General features: G+C 51.5%; 2 protein-coding genes across 4 annotated transcripts in view; both read left to right on the top strand.

The window, feature by feature from the left end:
• Window positions 1-3,637, top strand: part of LOC118546694 (UDP-glucuronosyltransferase 1A6-like) — a 34,179-nt gene extending 30,542 nt beyond the window's left edge. For all 3 annotated transcript variants that reach the window (XM_036109596.2, XM_078071485.1, XM_078071484.1), the window contains exons 4-5: window positions 247-466; window positions 2,607-3,637. In XM_036109596.2, the coding sequence (XP_035965489.2) occupies window positions 247-466; window positions 2,607-2,904 (518 nt within the window). In that variant the 3' untranslated portion in view covers window positions 2,905-3,637. The remainder of the gene's footprint in view (window positions 1-246; window positions 467-2,606) is intronic.
• A 4,741-nt stretch (window positions 3,638-8,378) lies between these two features.
• Window positions 8,379-18,423, top strand: part of MROH2A (maestro heat like repeat family member 2A) — a 45,480-nt gene continuing 35,435 nt past the window's right edge. Inside the window, exons 1-10 of the mRNA XM_036109598.2 lie at window positions 8,379-8,466; window positions 9,205-9,303; window positions 9,549-9,730; window positions 12,714-12,845; window positions 13,070-13,232; window positions 15,289-15,387; window positions 15,877-16,028; window positions 16,526-16,669; window positions 17,941-18,033; window positions 18,294-18,372. Of these exons, the coding sequence (XP_035965491.2) occupies window positions 8,379-8,466; window positions 9,205-9,303; window positions 9,549-9,730; window positions 12,714-12,845; window positions 13,070-13,232; window positions 15,289-15,387; window positions 15,877-16,028; window positions 16,526-16,669; window positions 17,941-18,033; window positions 18,294-18,372 (1,231 nt within the window). The remainder of the gene's footprint in view (window positions 8,467-9,204; window positions 9,304-9,548; window positions 9,731-12,713; window positions 12,846-13,069; window positions 13,233-15,288; window positions 15,388-15,876; window positions 16,029-16,525; window positions 16,670-17,940; window positions 18,034-18,293; window positions 18,373-18,423) is intronic.

The following is an 18,423-nucleotide window of genomic DNA, read 5'->3' on the forward strand; positions in this document are numbered from 1 at the left end:
ATTAAGGAAGTGGCTCGTGCCAGGCTGTTCTAAAGGATTGTTTAGCTGGAAAATATTATGGCCAAAGTGTTCCACATTGCTTTTTATCTGGTGGGGCATCTCAACCCACATTTTCCTCTGCAGACTTCTGCAGGAGCTACATGTGGATGGCACTGAGTCCTCAGAGCGCTTTCAGAACCTAGACGGTGTCAGACTGTGAAACTCGGTGACTTGACTGCTGGCGTCCCTCTCTGCTTTGCTTCTCAGGTCACCCGAAGACTCGGGCCTTTATCACACATTCTGGCTCCCATGGCGTATATGAGGGAATTTGCAACGGCGTTCCAATGGTGATGCTGCCCTTGTTTGGTGATCAGATGGACAATGCGAAGCGCATGGAGACCCGGGGGGCTGGAGTGACCTTGAATGTCCTGGAAATGACTTCTGAAGATTTAGCAAATGCCATAAAAACTGTCATCAATGACAAAAGGTAAGAGAGAAGGTACAGAGGAATACTGCCTGTATTTTGGCCATCTCATTCACAACAAATACTCAAATGTGCAAACAAATGAATAAAAACCCAATTTATAAGTAAGATGATTTGGGGATTATTATTATTCATTTTATAAAAGGATGCTTTAATTCCTATGGAACTTACCATCAAAATGATTTTAAATATTATTTCCCTCAGTAGGATTAAAACTTCAATTAATTAAAAAATATAGTCACCAAGTAGACATCTGATCTGTAAGTTCCTGCAAAGAGAGAAATACTCCATTACAAGAAGCATAGTGTCCATAAGATAAAAATAAGCCAGGAGCTTAGAAGTACAGCTCTCTCTAGCACTGAAGCAAATGAGAAATTTTGTTCATGGGGATTTATAAGTGGGATCGGGTCATGTGATAGCACAGACAAAGGCTTATAATAAAAGCAAAGATCAGTCTGTTCAAATGTGGCTCTGAAAACAATTCAAGAGGCAAAAGCCATCAGATCAAATGATCTGTGCATGAAATTGATCGTTTTGCTGTCAAGTTCCCTAGTAACAGACTGGCCAAAACCTTATGGGAAGAAGTGATGGCCAGGCGTGGCCTTCGTCCAATCATTGATGTGTGCGTGTGTGCACGCGTGTGTGTGCGTGTGTGGGAGCCTGTGCACACGTGTGTGTCTAAGAGAGTGTTGGGAGTCTTGACCCATAGTTGCTTCATTTTGAAAGAGACGTCAATCAGAGGGACAGGTGTGAAAAGACTGGAGTGTGTTCAGATGGGAAGAGACATGCCACAGGGTGGCACGGTAAGCCTGGGCAAGGAAAAATGGAGAAATGGGGCGCTCATGTGTGTGGTGCCAATGGATGAGAAAGAAAAGTCCACACAACCCTGGGGTAAATGCCCAGCGCGCCCAGAGCGGCGGGTGACATCCCTCCATCCTGATGGGCCTCTTCTGATGGCCCAGCTTGCCGGCATCAGGTCGTGCTGCCCCCACGTCGAATGCACTGAAACCCCGACTTTTCTCCACGCGCTGACAAAAAAACTCATTCCTGAGGTTCGCATTAGTAGTACAATTTTGATCTTCTGTTGAGTGGTACAGACAACTACCTGGAACCTACAAATGACTTGGTAGAAGTTCTCTTATCTTTAAAAAAAACCTTCATCAATCAGCTTAAGTTACCAGCAAACTTCATCTATTTGCTCGGGAGTCATCTCTGCCTAATCGTCAACCTCCATGTTCCCAACATGCCAAGCTGGGACATAAAATAAAGACAAATGGAAAAATTTTGAACATCAGATGATGCACCCAGGCCATAACAGGTGCTCAGTAAATGGTGGATGAGTGAATGAAAGTTCTAGAAAATCTATTTTGTTTAAGAGAAGATTTATATAAAAGGAAGATGTTTAACAAGACTTATGGCCAAATATTATTATCACAGTATAATAATGTATCCAGATATAATGACAGGCCTGTTTAAAGATAGCAGTTATCATGACTGCTCTTGAATAAGATTGAATAAGAGTGTCTTACTCTGGTCTTTCTTCTCCTTTTCCTTTTTTTCCTCCTCCTCCTCCTCTTTCTTCTTCTAGTGCATCCATAGTAAGGGTCAAGTCATCTAACCCAGTTTGGATTTGGAGGTTCCGATTCAGCTATCCACACTGTCCAAAGCCAACAAAAATCTGTTTGTTGAACAGGCTGCGTAGACACAGTCTCGTCCTAACGTTGTCACCACCTTGCAGATGGCACTTATAAATCGCTTTTGCTTTGACGAGATGTGATTGTTTAAAACCATGAAAGGAAAACTGCTCATAATTTCTGGCACACCCTTTTCTTTTATTTCTTTCTCTTACTGTAAAAGTATCTAATTTCCTATAAAAATACCAAGAAAAAGAAAAGAAGAAAATAGGAAGTAAGGTTCAAATAATTTAATATTATAATTTTGGCTTCCGGTTTTCTTTCTACATTTTTTTTTTTAAATTTCAGAGATAAAGACCGTTGTGTGTGTGTGTGTGTGTGTTTTCTGTCTATAATGGAAACACATTTCCTTTGCCAAGTTTAGCAACTTCCCAACCACAGCAAGCCTAAAGGGAGGATGGTTCACTGAGGCCAATGTTCCAGACACTCATAACTGTCTCTGTGTTTAGCTATAAGGAGAACATCATGCACCTCTCCAGGCTACACAAGGACCGCCCCATCGAGCCCCTGGACCTGGCTGTGTTCTGGGTGGAGTTCGTGATGAGGCACAAGGGGGCTCCACACCTGCGCTCTGCAGCCCACGATCTCACCTGGTACCAGTACCACTCTCTGGACGTGATCGGCTTCCTCCTGGCCATTGTGCTGGGGGTTGTCTTCATCACTTACAAATGTGGCACCTTGGCCTACCGGAGGTGCTTTGGGAAGAAAGGACGAGTTAAGAAATCTCACAAATCCAAGACACACTGAGAAGTAGGTGGGAAATGAGATGATCCAAAGGTGCAACCAGAGGCAACGTTAAATTCATGTTCTGCTTATTAAAGAAATACTTAGCCCTGAATGAGATACCCCTGAGTGTTTTTTTTTAAAATAAAAACAATCTAATTGCTAGTGATAGCTACAGGTCGAGACACGTGAATGGTTTCTGCCCCCTCTAGTATCTTTAATCTGGACTACCCTTGTCATCTTTAAAATGACTTGCCAAAAGGGTCAGACAGGTCCCTCCTGCACTTTGCATTACTTTTCTTACTTAGAAGTGAGGCCTATCTGGGGGGCACAGGTTTCAGAGGTCCTCCCTGCCTCCACCCCGCAACCCGGGAGGACAGTTCTAACATCATCGTCTGGCTTCTGTAGACTGTTGTGATCAATTCCTTCACCAGGACGGCAGGTCTTAACTTATGCTCGTGCTTCACAAATGTCACTTTGTGTATTTAAAGAAGGAGACGTTTGTTTATTCCCAGGGCACAGTGCTTTGTACTTGAAATAAATGAATGACTTAGGATCTTTTGAGAATTGTGTGTGATTTCTGTCTTTAGGGAAAAGAATGGTGTATAAAATCGATGAGTGATGTGTTCAAGAGGATAATCATGGCTTGTGGCAAATGGATCTCATTTGAGAAAAGCCCAAAGTAGAGTGTCTCACAAGTGTATTTTCTCTGATGTTTCCCACAAGTGAAAACATTAATAAATTCATATAAATTATATTTCTTAGGTGTTCTTCTCTTCATTGTTGTAGCATTTCTTGGTTAACCACATGTGCTGATTACAAAAATGATACATGATTACGACAGAAATTAGAAAAATACAGAGGTGCACACATACACACACAAGAAAATAAAAATCTGGTAATCGTGTTCCCCAGAAATAACCACAGTTACTATTTTGGCAAATGCATATCCTTATAAAATACTGCAGCTACACCAAATGTATCTAGCACTTTCTAACACACTTTTCCACTTCACCCTACCGGGAATGCCCTCCCCACACTTTTCTATAACATTTAATTCATTTTTAGTGGCCAAGAAGTAATTATTGCTTGGATGTGGCAGGATTGATTTAACCAAGACTTCTGGGTGGATTCACTTTTATTTTCTTCCATAAAAGAGCCCTCCTTGAATAGCCCAGTGGCTAGGTCTTTGCACATCTTTGTGACTGTCTCCATCAACTCGCTGGTTGTCTAAGCCTGGGTTCCCTTGAGGCAAGGATTCCAGGGCAAGTAGCTTATTTGGTAAGTGAAGGAAGCCCTGACATGGGAGTGGGGAGTGGGACGGGGAGTGAGGGCCTCCAAGAAGCTGCTCTCCTGTGGGCGGCTGGAGCTGAATCCCTCTGTTGACGCTGGGGGCCAGCGTAAGATGCCAGACTTATCCCACCTTAGCGAGACGCCAAGTCCTGGGCTCTCTGAGCACCCGCCCTGTCCATGACCGGCTACTCCCAGGTCCTGTTAATTTCCCTTCGCCTCCAGTAGGCCACGAGGGCAGGCAAGGGGACCCTAAAGGCCAGAAAGTGCCCCCGGGAGAGAAACTGAGGTGTGGTGTTGGAGGTGGGCCCTTGGGCACTAACACAGAAGGATGCAGGGATCTGGGTCGGGCACCACAGCATTGCAACCCTGAGCAGATGGCTTGGGTTATTCCCAAACTGCACGCAGAGAGGTGCTATCCATGTGTGGGAGAGCCATTTCCTGCACCCTCTTTGGTGTAAAGTAATATCTTGAAGGAAATTATCAGTTGGTAGATAAATAGTGGGATCTTGTTTTAAATTTTTTTAAAAGATTTATTTAGAGAGAGAGAGAGGGAGGAAGAGGGTGAGCTGAAGGAGGGGCAGAGAGAGAGGGAGAGAGAGAATTTCAAACAGACTCCCCACTGAGCACAGAGCACAGAGCCCAACACAAGGCTCGATCTCACAACCCTGAGATCATGACCTGAGCCAAAACCAAGAGTCAGAAGCTTAATGGACTGAGCCACCCAGGCACCCTGCTGGGGTCTTGTTTTAAATGAGTTTTTATTACTATTATTACTTCAAAGTTTGTTGTTGTTGTTGTTGTTTTTAAAGCTTCTGAGCCATTTGTGTTTCTTTTTTGGAGAATATCCTTCCCTGTCTTCCTATGGGGTGTATTACCCTGAGGATTTGTTCAGAGAGTTTACTGCATTAATGAGAATATCCTTCTGACCTGTACTGTATTTTCTCCCCTTGTTCTGTGCCTTTAGTTTTGCTCACACTTTTGCGTGTTTGTGTGTTACAAGTAAACATTTTAAATGTGTAGGCTTCAAACTGGAGCTGGGGCCACATGGATAGCTAGTTTCTCCTGACCCCAGCCCCATATATTCCTTCCCTTGGCTGCTTTTGGAAGCTGTTCACGCCAGACCCCTCCCCACATCTTCGAGCCTTGCAGGGCCTCATGGACTATGTCCACCGTCCTTTAAGGCCCTTCTTGGTCCGTCCAGGGACCAGCTCCTGGGCTTACTGCCTGCCCCTGGTTCCCTGCCACCCCCACCTCTCCGGACCTGAGCTGCTCTGGCCTCCACCAGCTGGTGCTCCTTCACACTTTTATTTCTCTGGCCCCTATGTCCTCTTGTTGGGATATCCTAAGCAAAAAAGGGGCCTTTTTGTAAGGAGGCAGACTTCGTAAGGATGTGGGGCTCATGGCCGGGCCTCAGTGGTGCCAAGCGGAGCCTCTCTTGCCTGGCCCGGTCCCTGCACACTCTAGGGGCTGGCCCTACTCTTCCTTCTCCTCTTGGCCTTGTCTGCTCCTCAGTCCCCAAGATCCCACAGGACCGAGGAAGACTGACCAGATTCTCTCTTACCCAAAGGGGAAGAATCTGATTGGTCCAGATCAGGTGTCCACTCCCGGTCATCCAATCAGGAATGTTGAGGGAGGGATTGCACAGGGAAAACATGGCCACGGGGAGCCATAACTGACCCCCAGGGTCAGGGAATAGGGAGCCCAGTGAGCTGGGGAGATATTCCCAAATGTGTCCACTCCATACGTACGTTGTGCCCATTTTTTCTACTTCCTCCCTTGGCGCTTTCATGCATTTAAACCCACAGGTTTCTACAATTCAGTTTTTTCTTATTTTCAAGGTAGTTCCTGTAGAAGGTGGGAAGCTCAGTTGAGTGACAGCACGTAAGAGTGACTGATTTCGTGAATGGACTGTATGGGAGTCAAATATTATTGTCCTAATCTGAAGAAAAAAACACCCTGGAAAGTATTTTTATTTCAGAAAACCAAGCAGAACCCACTTCTTTCTCCCTGATCTCATCGTCTCAGTATCTTCTCTGGATAGTGTGTTTCACTTTTTGCCATGGCTAACACACTTATTATGTATTCAACCAAAAAATGGCCCCATACTCCACCCGTCCTGATCGCCGTTGCGATGCGGCTTAGCAGCTCTTCCCATCGAGAGGCGGGATCCATTTCCTGGATCTGCCTCGAGACCGGGCTGGCCTGGGACCTGTGTTTGGCTAGTAGCATGTGGTAGAGGGGCGGGTGCCGTGTTACTGCTCAGTCTCGTGGAAGCCCACCGATCTGTGAGAACAGCCTGGGCTAGCCCTGCTGTGGGACAGACATGTGTCCCAATCACCCTAGGCACTTCAACCAATAGCTAGCCAACTGCCAGACCTGCCAAGCTGTGGGAGGCTGTCCTAGACCAGCCAGCCCTCGCCCAGCCCACCAGCTGACTGCAGATGGAAGAGTGACTCCATGGCTGGATATGGCCCAGATCAACAGAACCACCCAGCTGACCCGTAGATTTATGAACAATAATAAATGGTTGTTTTCAGTTGTTAAGCTCTGAGGTGGTTTGCTACACAGCAATAGCTAACGGATGTGTTCAGTCCTAGCTCTCCCTCCACAATCTTTCATGTGTCGCGTCTTTAGACTGTCAGAGGACACGGGTGTCCTACCCCCTCTGTATCCAGGGCTACCCGGAGAGCCGTGTCAGCGGCAAACAGGCAGGCAGGTAGCGTCTGCCCAACGGGATGGCACCCATGTCACTTGAGTGATCCCTGAGGGAGAAGAGCAGGCCCAGAGGAGAGTGGGAGGAGGTAGGGCAGAGGTAGCTAGGAAAGAGGGGCAGGGGATAACGGTCTTCTTGTGCCTGTTCCATATTGGTCAGTATGTCCCCAAAGGGCAGAGAGAGGAACCGTGCAGGACTTCATGGGGAAGAAGAGTTTGGCACTATGCTGGGGAAGCTCGTTTTCCAAGCATCTGGCTTCAATGAAGTAGAGATGGGCTAGGAAGGGTAAGGAGCACCCCGGTATCAGGGGTGTCCAAGCAGAGGCTGAGGAACTTCCCCTGGGGAGGGTGAACAAACTTTGAGTGGGAATTTTAACAAAGCAGTCTTGGACTGAGGTGGCTCTGAGTCTTGTTCTGTTGCCCTGTAATGCATAGAAAGGTTTCCAAAGGCCAATATTTCATTGCTCAGACTCTTGATCTGGCCTGTCTCACAGCTACAACTGACAGGGGAATCCTTGGGCCCCACTTTGAGCTCAGGGAAATAGGGTCCTTGCCCACTCCCCTGTCCTTGAGATGCTTTATCTTCTGAGTATTCTACCAGGGGAATCCCCTTCCCCATCCTGTAATCTGTCCAGTCCTCTTCCCAGGACCCCTCTGTGACCCACCCCACCCCAGCTGCTCTGACCACAGCTTCCCACCCTGAGGTCCTATGACCACATGTTGGAAGAGGTCACTGAGAAGACATGACTGCCAGTTGGTCTGTGAGCTGGGCCTGGGAAATTGGAGGCTCCCCATCCCCTCTCCTGTCCTTGGAATGAGGGTTCTGCTTGCCTTCCCACTACCAGAGGCTGGTCCAAGGACACGGCCCTGAGGTGCTGATATGGTGTTGAGGTCATCTGGATGGTATACATGACTGAACCCAGTTAAGGCCTCTGTATAAACTTTTAAGATGAGGTTGGCAGGTGCAGGGATCCATTGGTCTGGCTGCTGCTCAGGATGATCATCGTATGTAAGTTCTCTTGCTTATTAAAGCTGCCACCTACCAACCCGCAGTGGCCTTCCTTGGGTCTCTCCCTGCCCTCTGAGTACAAGGGGCCAGCTTCAGGTTTCACCGAGGAAGCCCCCGTGGAGCTTGCAAACCAACAGTGCATCCCCAGGGGACTTGGTAGTGACTCGCCCCCACTGCCCCCATGCCCCTTTCCCAAACAGGCCACCGTACTTCACCACACATGTGGGTAACAGAAATGTTTAGTGACAACATAATGTGAGGTTTTAATCACAGGGCCCTGTGCACTCCTCAAAGCCCTCACTTGATAAAGACTCAGGAAGGCAGTTAGATCTCAAAGTTCCAAGGGTCCGCGACCTAACGGTGATGATTCTAATGAAACCCTCCCACCCGGCCCGGGGACCCATTCCTCACCTACATTACGACTGAGAAGCCAACTGTCCCACTTCTTCAACAACCCCTCCTGCTATTGTCCACATTACCGTTGATGTGTATTAGGCAAAGAACGGGGCTTTTTCTTGTGGTATATTTTTGTTCCATCCAGGAGAGGACTCCGAGGAAAGGTCAGTATTTAGGTCCCAGAGTAGCTCTTTAAAGGATTCCCAGGAGGGAAGGAGCACAGGACAGATCTGGGAGTGTTCAGCCCTCCATTCTGACATCTGTGTTGTTTGCCGAACCTTAAGAAGCTGCTGATGTTGCAAAAGCCCCTTGAGAGGAGCAATGAGGGCAGCTGAGGTGGATTTCTTGTTAATCATTAGTTTTCAGTATCAAGAGCAGAGAGAGGAAGGGCCCTTCTTAACGAAGTGTATTAGTTAGCTACTGCTGTGTAACAAATGAATTGACTTCATGCCTTAAAACAGCACCCATCTATTATCACACAGTTTCTGTGGGTCAGGATTCTGGGTGCAGAGCGTCTCACAGGCTGCATTCAAGGTGTTAATGGGGCCGCGTCCTTCCTGGAGCTCGGTTCTCTTCCAAGCTTATGTGGTTGTTGGCAGAATCCAGTTCCTTGTGGTTGTAGGACTGGGGCCCTCGTTTTCTTGCCACATGGCCCCTTCCACAGCAGTTTGTGTCATTCGGTTTCCATTTCAATGCTAGCGTGAGAATCCCTCTCCAGTCTTGTATGAGATCGTGTGACCATGGGAGAGGCTTCCCATCACCTATGCCACGGTCCACTGCTTAGAACGTGGGTCTAACCAAGTCACGGTTCTGCCCACACTCAAGGGGAGAGGGTCATACAGGGCGTGACTCACTGGGGGTCATCTTAGGGTGTGTTGACACACCAACTATTTTACAAATTTTGTCTCCCTTAGAGGAGGTTGAGGAAGAGATGACAGAAGCAGCCGCAGACTCAAGTGAGGACCCGTCAGAGGAAATGGAGGACCTGGAACCTCTGGAACCAGATAACAGAGGTAAGAAAGTCGGCCCCACCCCTGCATTCCTGCCCCCCTCCCCCGCCCCCCCGTCCTGGCCACCAACTCTTTGGGGGCGGGTCTCAGCCTTGGTGTCAGTTTCTCCTTCTGCACGGTGGACAGGGAGGCCTGGCTCAATCACGGGGCAGGTGGAGCTGAAGCTGTGCGGTGTTGGGAAGGCCTGGGCACGGGAGCACCTCCCGTGACGGCCCTCTCAGCACCACACCTGTGCTACCTTGTCTCAGGTACTTTCCAACAAGTCACGAACCTCCTCAACATCATGGACAGCGGGTCAGCCAAGACGGACGCTGCCGGGGCAGGTCCTGACATGCGGAAGACGCTGGCCTCGGTGATAATCACGGAGAAGGCCACCACGGAGCCCTCGGTGGTGATGAACGCTCTCATCCGCTGCCTGCAGGTGCCGGAGGTAAGGCCTGTTCGCCCTCGGCCGCCCCTCTGAGCCCAGCCACCTGGGGCTGCTTGTGCGTCCAGCCACGGCTCAGCGCACGTTACTGACTATGACAAGCATGGGGCCAGGTGCTGGGGCACAGAGACGGGCGAGACTGTGAAGTTCTTACTCGGAGGACCAACGGGGGCCTGGGGCTTTCGTAATTTTTAAAAGCTGCCTTATTCTGACACAGTGGGTTTGGGAGCCATTGTCCTAGGGCGCGCGGACTTAGTTACAAGGTGTTGAGCAGGACTGAAGCAGGTGGACATGGGGCAGCACAGACACACCAGGGCTGGATGCAGGATCGGCTTGGCCAGTGGGGGGACTAGCTGGAGTCGGGGCTGGGGTGGAGGGTGTTGGAGGGAGTGATGGGAAGTGTAATGGAAAATCACAGTGAGCCTTGTAAGACAGGGCAGAGTTTGGATCAGAGCATCAGAATTCCCTGGAGAGCTTCTCAAAAACCCAGATGATTGAGCCCGGCCCTGAGACTTACCAATTCAGTAAGGTCTGTGGGGATGGCCCGAGAATCAGCATTTCTAACGCCTTCCCAGGTGATGCTGATGCTGCTGGTCTGGAGACCACACTTGGAGAGCTGCTGGATTTTAGACTATCCTGTAGCCTTTCAGGGTGGGAAGCACAAGAGTTCTTTGTAGGAGTTCTTGATTTTATAGAAAGATGTGTGCTGGCTGAGAGAAAGGTGGGCCAGAGTCTGGGAGCATAGGCAAAGGGTTTTTGTAACAGACTTATAAAATGTAGGTTTTCTTATTATGCTGATGTCAACCCTCAGGAGGCGAGGGCAGGCCACACCATGCAGGACCCCAGGAGCCAGCATCAGGGTTGGCCAGGAGGCAGAGGGAGCAAGGAGAAAATGTGGACAAGAGTCTATACTGTGGTCTCTGTCGGGGAGGATGGGGCAATTTGAATAATTGAGTAATAATGGGCTCTGGGCATGGGGGCTGTCCAGGTCATCTGCACCTGGCTCCCAAGTGTGAGAGTCTGATGGGGGAGGAAGTTGGGGTGCAGGCTCTGGATTGGTTGATTTGCATTTGAAAAGCATGCTCTGGGCTGAGTTGTTTGCTCCCTGTGGTAATTGGCTCATCCTGGGAGGGGCTGTCTCCCCAGGATCAGCGAGGCCCCAAGATGTCAGGAAATATAAAAAAAAATTAAGTACAGGATTAATACCCAGGCCATAATCAGTGATAAGTGGCAATAAATAGACAACAAACAAGTAGGCATATTTTAAAAATGAACACGTTTCAAAGATTTGTTATTCATTAAATAGTGAAGGAACCGGCAACATATTAAAATCTGTTAAGATGAGCATTTTACTTATAGAGATTTATATACTATTGCCGACAAAACTCATTTACGTTGCCATGTACAGGAATAATGTTTGTTGCTATGGAGGAAACATTTGCATTGTTATCAGTTTCTTAAGACTGAGCTTCTGTCCCCATGGAGCCATAACCTAGCCTAGAGGATCACGGGAGATCAAGGACACGCTCTCCTTGAGGCCCCATAATCCGAGAGCCTCTGCAGACTGCAGACGGCACCCAGACCTCCTCAGGTGCCTGTTTTATGCTAGTGTCCAAGTCTTGGACAGTTTTTGTCTTGTGACCATAAATATTCTCCAGAGATTCCTCTTGATCACAGATAAGGCTGGTCTTGTAATTTACCTGACGGTTTACGTAGGTGCTACAAGAGTGTTAATTAAGCATACAGACCTCCCTGTGCTCTCTTTGAAAATCTAGAACATGCATTCTCAACAGGGGTGATACTGTCCTGAAGTGGGTAAAATGGGTTCTGGGTTTGGAGGGGGCATGAAGAAAACCTTACTTTTTTATGTATAAAACACGGAAATGTATATAGCCCATAAACAGATACATAATATATTGTGGTGTTAAGGTTTCATGGTGGGGGAGGGGGAAATTAGGAAAAAATGTCTAAGAAGGATCTTTAGGGAGCAATAAAAAAAAAAAAAGATTGAAGGACACTGGTCTAGGGCCAGGCAGAACTGGACAGCCGAGGCCCCACAATTTTCTTCCTTCCAGTGGTTTTCATGAGGAATCTCTGATTGGAGTTTAGAATTGCTGGTTTTTTGCTCTGCCAGGACCAGGCAAACAAGGCCAAAACTCTCTGGAGCAGATTTCACTAGGAGAACATATACATTTGGGTGAATTCTTTTCTTCTTGAGGTGCCCACACTTTCCAAGGCCTCTGGGCTGTTGGGAAGTGACCGCCCTCTCACCTGAGAGCGGAGGTCACCTTCCCAGGGCTTTGCAGGCCATGGCCCACACTCATCCTTTAAGAGCGGCTCATCATACCTGATTAAGTAAGAGTTATTCTCAAATGTGGATCTGCAGGCATGGTCTGGGTTGTACCGTCTATTTGTCCAATTTTGTCCTAAACCAGGTCGTTTAAAATGGTGATAAGGCTATCTAGGAATCAAAGTAGAGTAAGAGGCACTCTTCCTGGCCTCAGGTGCTCCCACACCTGGGCGAAGGGCAGGGCAGTCTGCTTTCTTGGACTTTCAGGGGGGCCAGTGCTGGAGGGCACCTCTCTCCCGGAATCCCCACGTGTTCTGAGCCCTGTCCTACAGAGGTCTCATTACAGAGGCACGGCGGATCAAATCATTGGCTATGGTTCATCCATTCAGATTCCAGCCCCTCGGAAAGGTCCAACCCTTTAATTAAAGGGTTGGTTCTCCAGGCAGCCAGCCCCCATCCTTAGAGGCTTTCCAAGTCACCTCATTAACATAACAAAGGACACTCTAAATTGCCCTCTTCACTTAGGAAATGCCAAGTTTTAGGAGGTCTGCACCAGAAAGGGGACAAAGATCAAATATACGTATCTTATAAATCACGGGTACATGGGAGGAGGGACGATGGAGGAAGACGATGGTGGACTGTGCTGGGGGCAGGGCGGGGTCCAGGATCTTGCCACTTGCCATACTTGTTTCCCAGATTTCTACCCAGCGCAAAGTCAACATCTACAACATCCTCCAGGAGATCATCCAGCAGGAGGGGGAGCTGGAGGAGCGGGGAGTCCAGAGGCTGGTCACCATCGCCTCCAAGGAGATGAGGCAGACCCTGGAGGTAGTAGAGCCCTCCCCCCACCCCCCCAACCCCCCACCAACCCAGGGGCTGGGCCGTTGGTAGGCATGGCCTGGGATGCGCGAGGCCCTTGTCCAGTGACCTCAGGGGGCAAGAAGAGGCTGAGCCCAAGGAACACACGGGGCTGGGGCAGGTGTGGGGCAGGAGGGTTTTCGTGAAGGCTGAGCGGATGGTGGAGCCCCACGTCCCTCTCCCGTCCCCTGCAGGTGGAGGGCTACGTGAAGGCAGAGGTGGCCAGTGACACACTGGTGGCTCTGTCCCGAAACCACTTCAGCATGGTCATGTACGAGCTGCAGCACCACCTCAAGCCCCTCAACCTCACGGACGAATTTGTCATCATCACCTTGGCGAAGCTAGCCAACGGCAATGGTAGGTGCCCGCGGGTCCTCAGCCCTGTGTCCGGCCCCGCAGGTCCTCAGCCCTGTGTCCGGCCCCGCAGGCCAGCCCGGCGCCCCCTCCTGGCCTCTGCCTCTCTCTTCCTCTCTTTTCTACTTTTTAAATTTTATTTCGTTTTTATTTTAATTCTGGTTAGTTAACATACAGTCTTATATTAGTTTCAGATGTACCATATAGCGATTTAACAATTCCATACATCACCTGGTGCTCATCACGACAGGTGCATCCTTACTCCCCATCACCAATCCCACCCACCCCTCCCTCTTTTCTTATCTTTCTCTGACATTCCTTCTTTCCCTTTCCATGTGTCTCTCTCTGCTGTTAAGATTCTCTGTGTCCCTGCCTCTCATTTCGGTATCTTCATTCCTCTGTTATTCTTTCTTCAAACCTTTCTCCCTCTCGGGCTTCCCCCCCTGCCAATTCCACAAGCAGGTGCTGAGCTCCTACTCTGTGAAAGGCTGCGGTCAGTGCTGGGCCACGCAGTGAATATGAGGTGCCGGTCCCGCCCCATAAAGGACCGTAAACAAGTCAGCAAGAGAATCGGTGATCATCATATGAGATGAGGCATAGAAGAGAACAGCCTGGTGGCTATTTGAGATCAGGAGGAGGGAAGGGATCTCACCTCTGTGGGGCCCTCCCTGAGGTAGCAACATTTCAGCTGTCACCTGAAGGGATGAGAGGATGGTAACTGTGTGAAGAACCACATATGCATCACGTGCAAAGGCCCTGAGGCAGGAAAAGGCTTGGTTCCTCTGAAGAACTGAGGGGTTACCATGGCTGTAGTTAGGGTGGGGGGAGATGGTGTAAAGAGGGTTTGGAGAGGCTGTCAGGGCCTGGGGGGGGGTGGCGTGTGGTGGAGTCTGGACTTTATTTGAGGGCCCTGGAAAGCTGTTGAGGGATTCAAAGCTACAGTTGCCTTGTGGAAGGTAGGTTCTGGGAAGACCATTCTAGCTGTTGTGTGGACGGAGAAGGGATAAGAGGTGTGTACCTGAGAGGCACTGGTGGCTCGGGCTGGGGGGACTTTGGGGAGCGGTAGACAGAAGGGAGATATGAAGGAGACTCCAGTTGATGGGACTTGCTGATGAAATGTGTGCTGGAGGTGAAGGAATAACTGGAAGTGGCCGAGGATGACTCCCAGGCTTCAGGTTTGAGTGGCCGGCTGTATGGTGCGTGCCCTGAGTTCACATGCATGTGGGACGTCTGATGAATGGGGACAGGGAGCCAGCTGGTGTGCGGATGCAGAGCTCGAGGGCAGGTGGGGGGCCTTCCTCACAGGGTCCTCAGCATGCGGGTGGTGCTCAAAGCGGCCCATGCCTTCGGAGCGGCGCAGAGAGAGGAGAGGTGAGGCCAGCACCCGCCGGGGAAGCCCAGCGCAGGGAGAGAGCTGACAGGGACTCGGGGACAGTGTGCGGCATGGAGCGTGCGAGGCCAGTGCCTCAGGAAGGGCCCAGGGGCCCGTGTGTCCCGTTTGGCATGGGGTCTGGTCACACGGGGCCGGGTGGGTGGAGAGAGACGGCAGAGAGGCAGTGGGGCCGGGAGGACTAGCCACTCTGAGGGGGCAGCTGGAGGGACCGGGCCTGGGGGGGGGTGGTTCCATCCCCCCCCCCAGCCCCTCCTCGTTCCCCCTCCCACCTCTCGGTTTCTCTCCTCTCTCACTTCTTCTGCTCCGTCTTCCTCACTGGCTGTCTCCTAGTTTCTTCCTTCATCCAAGGACATTTGTGGGACACCTAAAGAGCGGGGCATGTACCCCCGTGAGCCACACTGGGTCTCCCCTCCCCAACTTGCGGCTCTGCCCACTCTTCCCTGCGGCTGTCTCTGCTTCCTCCTCCTCCTCCTGTCTCCTTGTCCCTGGCTCCTTCCCCCTCCACTTGTTTCTAGCGCCTTTCTTTCCCATCGCGCAGATGTCCATGCTGTTTCCTGCGGCCCTGGCCATGCGCTCTGCCCGGTGGGGGCTGGAGGCGGCAGGCGGCGGGCTGTCCTCTCGCCTCGTCCCCGCTGACTCCCTGCCCCCTCTCGCCCCACTGCACAGTGTTTGAGTTCATGCCATACATGGGCATCACGCTGGCCACCATATTCACGATGCTGAGACTCGCCACGGAAGCCAAGATGCGCCAGGTGATCTGCAGCGGTACGTGTCCGGCCGGGTCACGGGAGGAGGGACTGCGGCAAACAGGTGGAGGGGTTCATTGAACAGGAGGTGGGCTGTTCATTTCTTCCCAAACACTGGCCGAATCGCCTGCGTTGCGTGGCCTCCGATTGGCTCTCGGGGAGGGGGCGGGGCACGGGTGGCTGCACGGCGGCACGTGCTTTCGGGAGAACGCGGCTTAGCGGGAGCAAGTCGTCACTGTGACTCAGTTTAGCTGGCTCTGTTTCAAGCATTTCAGGAGGAGGCCGGGGAAGGACGGCGGGATTCACCGGAGAGGGACCAGGGAAAATGGCTCTATGGTGGGCCTGCCCAAATCAGGCCGAAGACAGGGTTTTCCCGGCTGGCTGAGGCCATCGGGGTCACCTGCTGGTTCCAGAAGTGTGCGAGTGCGCTCTCCTGGAGGAGGTGGCCCGGGGGGACCCAGTCCCCCTCCTGCCCCTCTGGGCTCACTGCTTCCCCCCCACTCGGCAGCCATGGAGACCTTCTGTGAGACAGTGCAGTTTTACCTGAAGCATCTCGAGGACAGCGTGTACCCTGTGATGACCGAGGATCAGTTTGCCATGAAGTTGTTCCCCATGTACCGCTATTTTGTGACCGTGTGGCTGAGGAACAACAACCCTGAGGTGAGAAGCACCTTTCTCGGGTGGGGGGGAGGGTCCCGTGGTCCCCCCAGGTCATGGCTCCCCAGCTGGTGTGGCTAGGAGGGCTGAGAGACCACTGGGTCCAGCCTCATTCCCGGAACCCGGGAGAGAGACAGTGACCTGATAAACAGAGTTGCTGAACTGCATGGGCCCTGGATCCTTAGGAGGCCGGCTTGAGAAAGGCCCTGGGATTGCTGGATGAGGGTCCCCGTTACAGCGCCTTTTACCTAGGGGAGCTATTTCCACATCAACTCTGTGCTATGGGACTGTTTTACAGATGAGGAAACTGAGGCACTCAGAGAGGTTCTCCTAAGTGACAGAGCTGGGACTTGCAGGGGCAGTCCGGCCTCATTGCCTGCCTGTGGGGTCTCGGGCGGGGGCCTTGACTACTTCCTAGGTCCCCTCTGTCACGCGTCCTTGACTCTCTGGATGGGGTGACATCACTGAGCCTTGCTGGGGGTCCTGGGCTCCTCGGGTAGGTGAAGCTGGGGGTCATCAAGTCCTTGAAGCCCATGCTGAACCTCCTCCTGCCCAACGATGACCTGCGGGATCAGTTGTACGACTACATCCCCCTACTGCTGGCGGAGTACCGAGGTAACCTGGAAGCACTCTTCATCACGCAGGTGAGAGGTCGCTGGGCGGCAGCTGGCCTACAGGCTTGGTTCCGGGGGGGTGGGGCGGTGTCACCTGGGGAGAAGTTGGGCCTGGCACTTGCTGGGTTTTTGCTGTTCCAGGTGGAAGGGATGAGATCCCTAAGGGTCTTGGAGGCCACGGCGAGGTTGTGTGTTAGTTTCCTGGGGCTGCCATAATGGAGAACCACAAAGTGGGTGGCCTAAAATAACAGAAACGGATTCTCTCATAGTTGCAGGGGTCGAGGTGTTGGTGGGGCTGCGATCTTTCTGAAGGCCCTGGGGAAGAATCCTTTTTTGCCTCTTCCAGCTTCTGGTGGCCACATCGTTCCAGTGAGACCCTCCCCCCCTTCACGTGGTCTCTTCTCTGTGTCTGCCTCTGTGTCCTCTCCTTTTCTTATAAGGACACCGGTCTCTGGACTTAAGGCCCACCTTAAATCCAGGATGGTCTCATCTGAGACCCTTAACTAATTACATCTGGAAAGCCTCATTTTCAAATAAGGCCATGTCCTGAGGTTCCAGGTGTACATGCGTTTTGGGGGGACCCTTTAACCCACGACAGCCCTTAACCCACATAAGATGGAGTCTTGGCAGGGTTCTGCGTGGAGATGTGACCCAGGCTGAATGTATTGTAAGGGGATCGCTCATCTGTAGATGAGGCGTGCTCCTCAACTCTAAAAGCAAGGAGCAGAAATTAATGTGGTAGATGTAGGGGGCTGCCTGTAGATCACTCTGGCGAAAGAACGGGATTCATCTCCAGGTAGATAGAAGAGAAAGGGGAAGAGGGCCTTGAATGCCATGCTCAGTGGCCTCGCACAGCACTTTGCAAGCTTTACTGTGTGTAGGCATTGCCGGGAGGCTGGCTGAAATGCAGGGTTGCATTCAGCAGGTCTGGAGCAGGGACCGAGAGGCTGCATTTCTTTCTTTCTTTCTTTTTTTTTTTTTAAGATTTTATTTATTTATTTGAGAGAGAGAGAGAGAAAGCACATGAGAGGGGGGAGGGTCAGAGGGAGAAGCAGACTCCCTGCTGAGCAGGGAGCCCTAAGCGGGACTCGATCCTGGAACTCCAGGATCATGACCTGAGCCGAAGGCAGTCGCTTAACTGACTGAGCCACCCAGGCGCCCTGAGAGGCTGCATTTCTAACTAGCTCCGGGGGGATGCTGATACCACCGGCTGATGGGCCACGCTGAGTAGCAGGAGTCTAGAGTTAACTGACCCTGAATCGGCAGAAGGTCATCTGCAATCATCTGCCTCTCCATTGTAGGTCTTGAGGCAGATCCTGGAAATGTCGGTCACCACCAACACTCCGGTCCCCCAAATGCAACTTCACACCATTTTCACAGAACTCCACATCCAGGTGAGGCCGGCAAGCTTGGCTGGGCACCAGCGTTCTCAGGGTGGATCCGCGGGAAGTGGGTTGCAGCAGGCGGTGGGCCGACCAGGGGAAAGGGTGTGATGGTGGGGGACCCCCCGTCTCGCTCATCCGGCTCCCATATCCTACTGGGGTGCGAGGCGGTGGTGCGCACGCGGCTCTGGCACGACGGCGCTGGGCCGCCCCTGCACTTGCCCCCCCTCCGGGCGCGATCTCACCACCCTCCCTGCACGCCCGCTCCCCAGGTGTGTGCCAAGGCTCCTGCCCACGAGCGCTACAGCAGCCAAAACCTGGCGGAGATCGTACACTGCTTCATAGCCCTCGGTGAGCCCCCCTCCCTGGCCCCCGGGGCCACTGGGAGCCTATGGGAGTGCC

The sequence above is a fragment of the Halichoerus grypus genome, chromosome 4 (genome assembly GCF_964656455.1).
Source record: "Halichoerus grypus chromosome 4, mHalGry1.hap1.1, whole genome shotgun sequence".
Lineage (NCBI taxonomy): Eukaryota > Metazoa > Chordata > Mammalia > Carnivora > Phocidae > Halichoerus > Halichoerus grypus.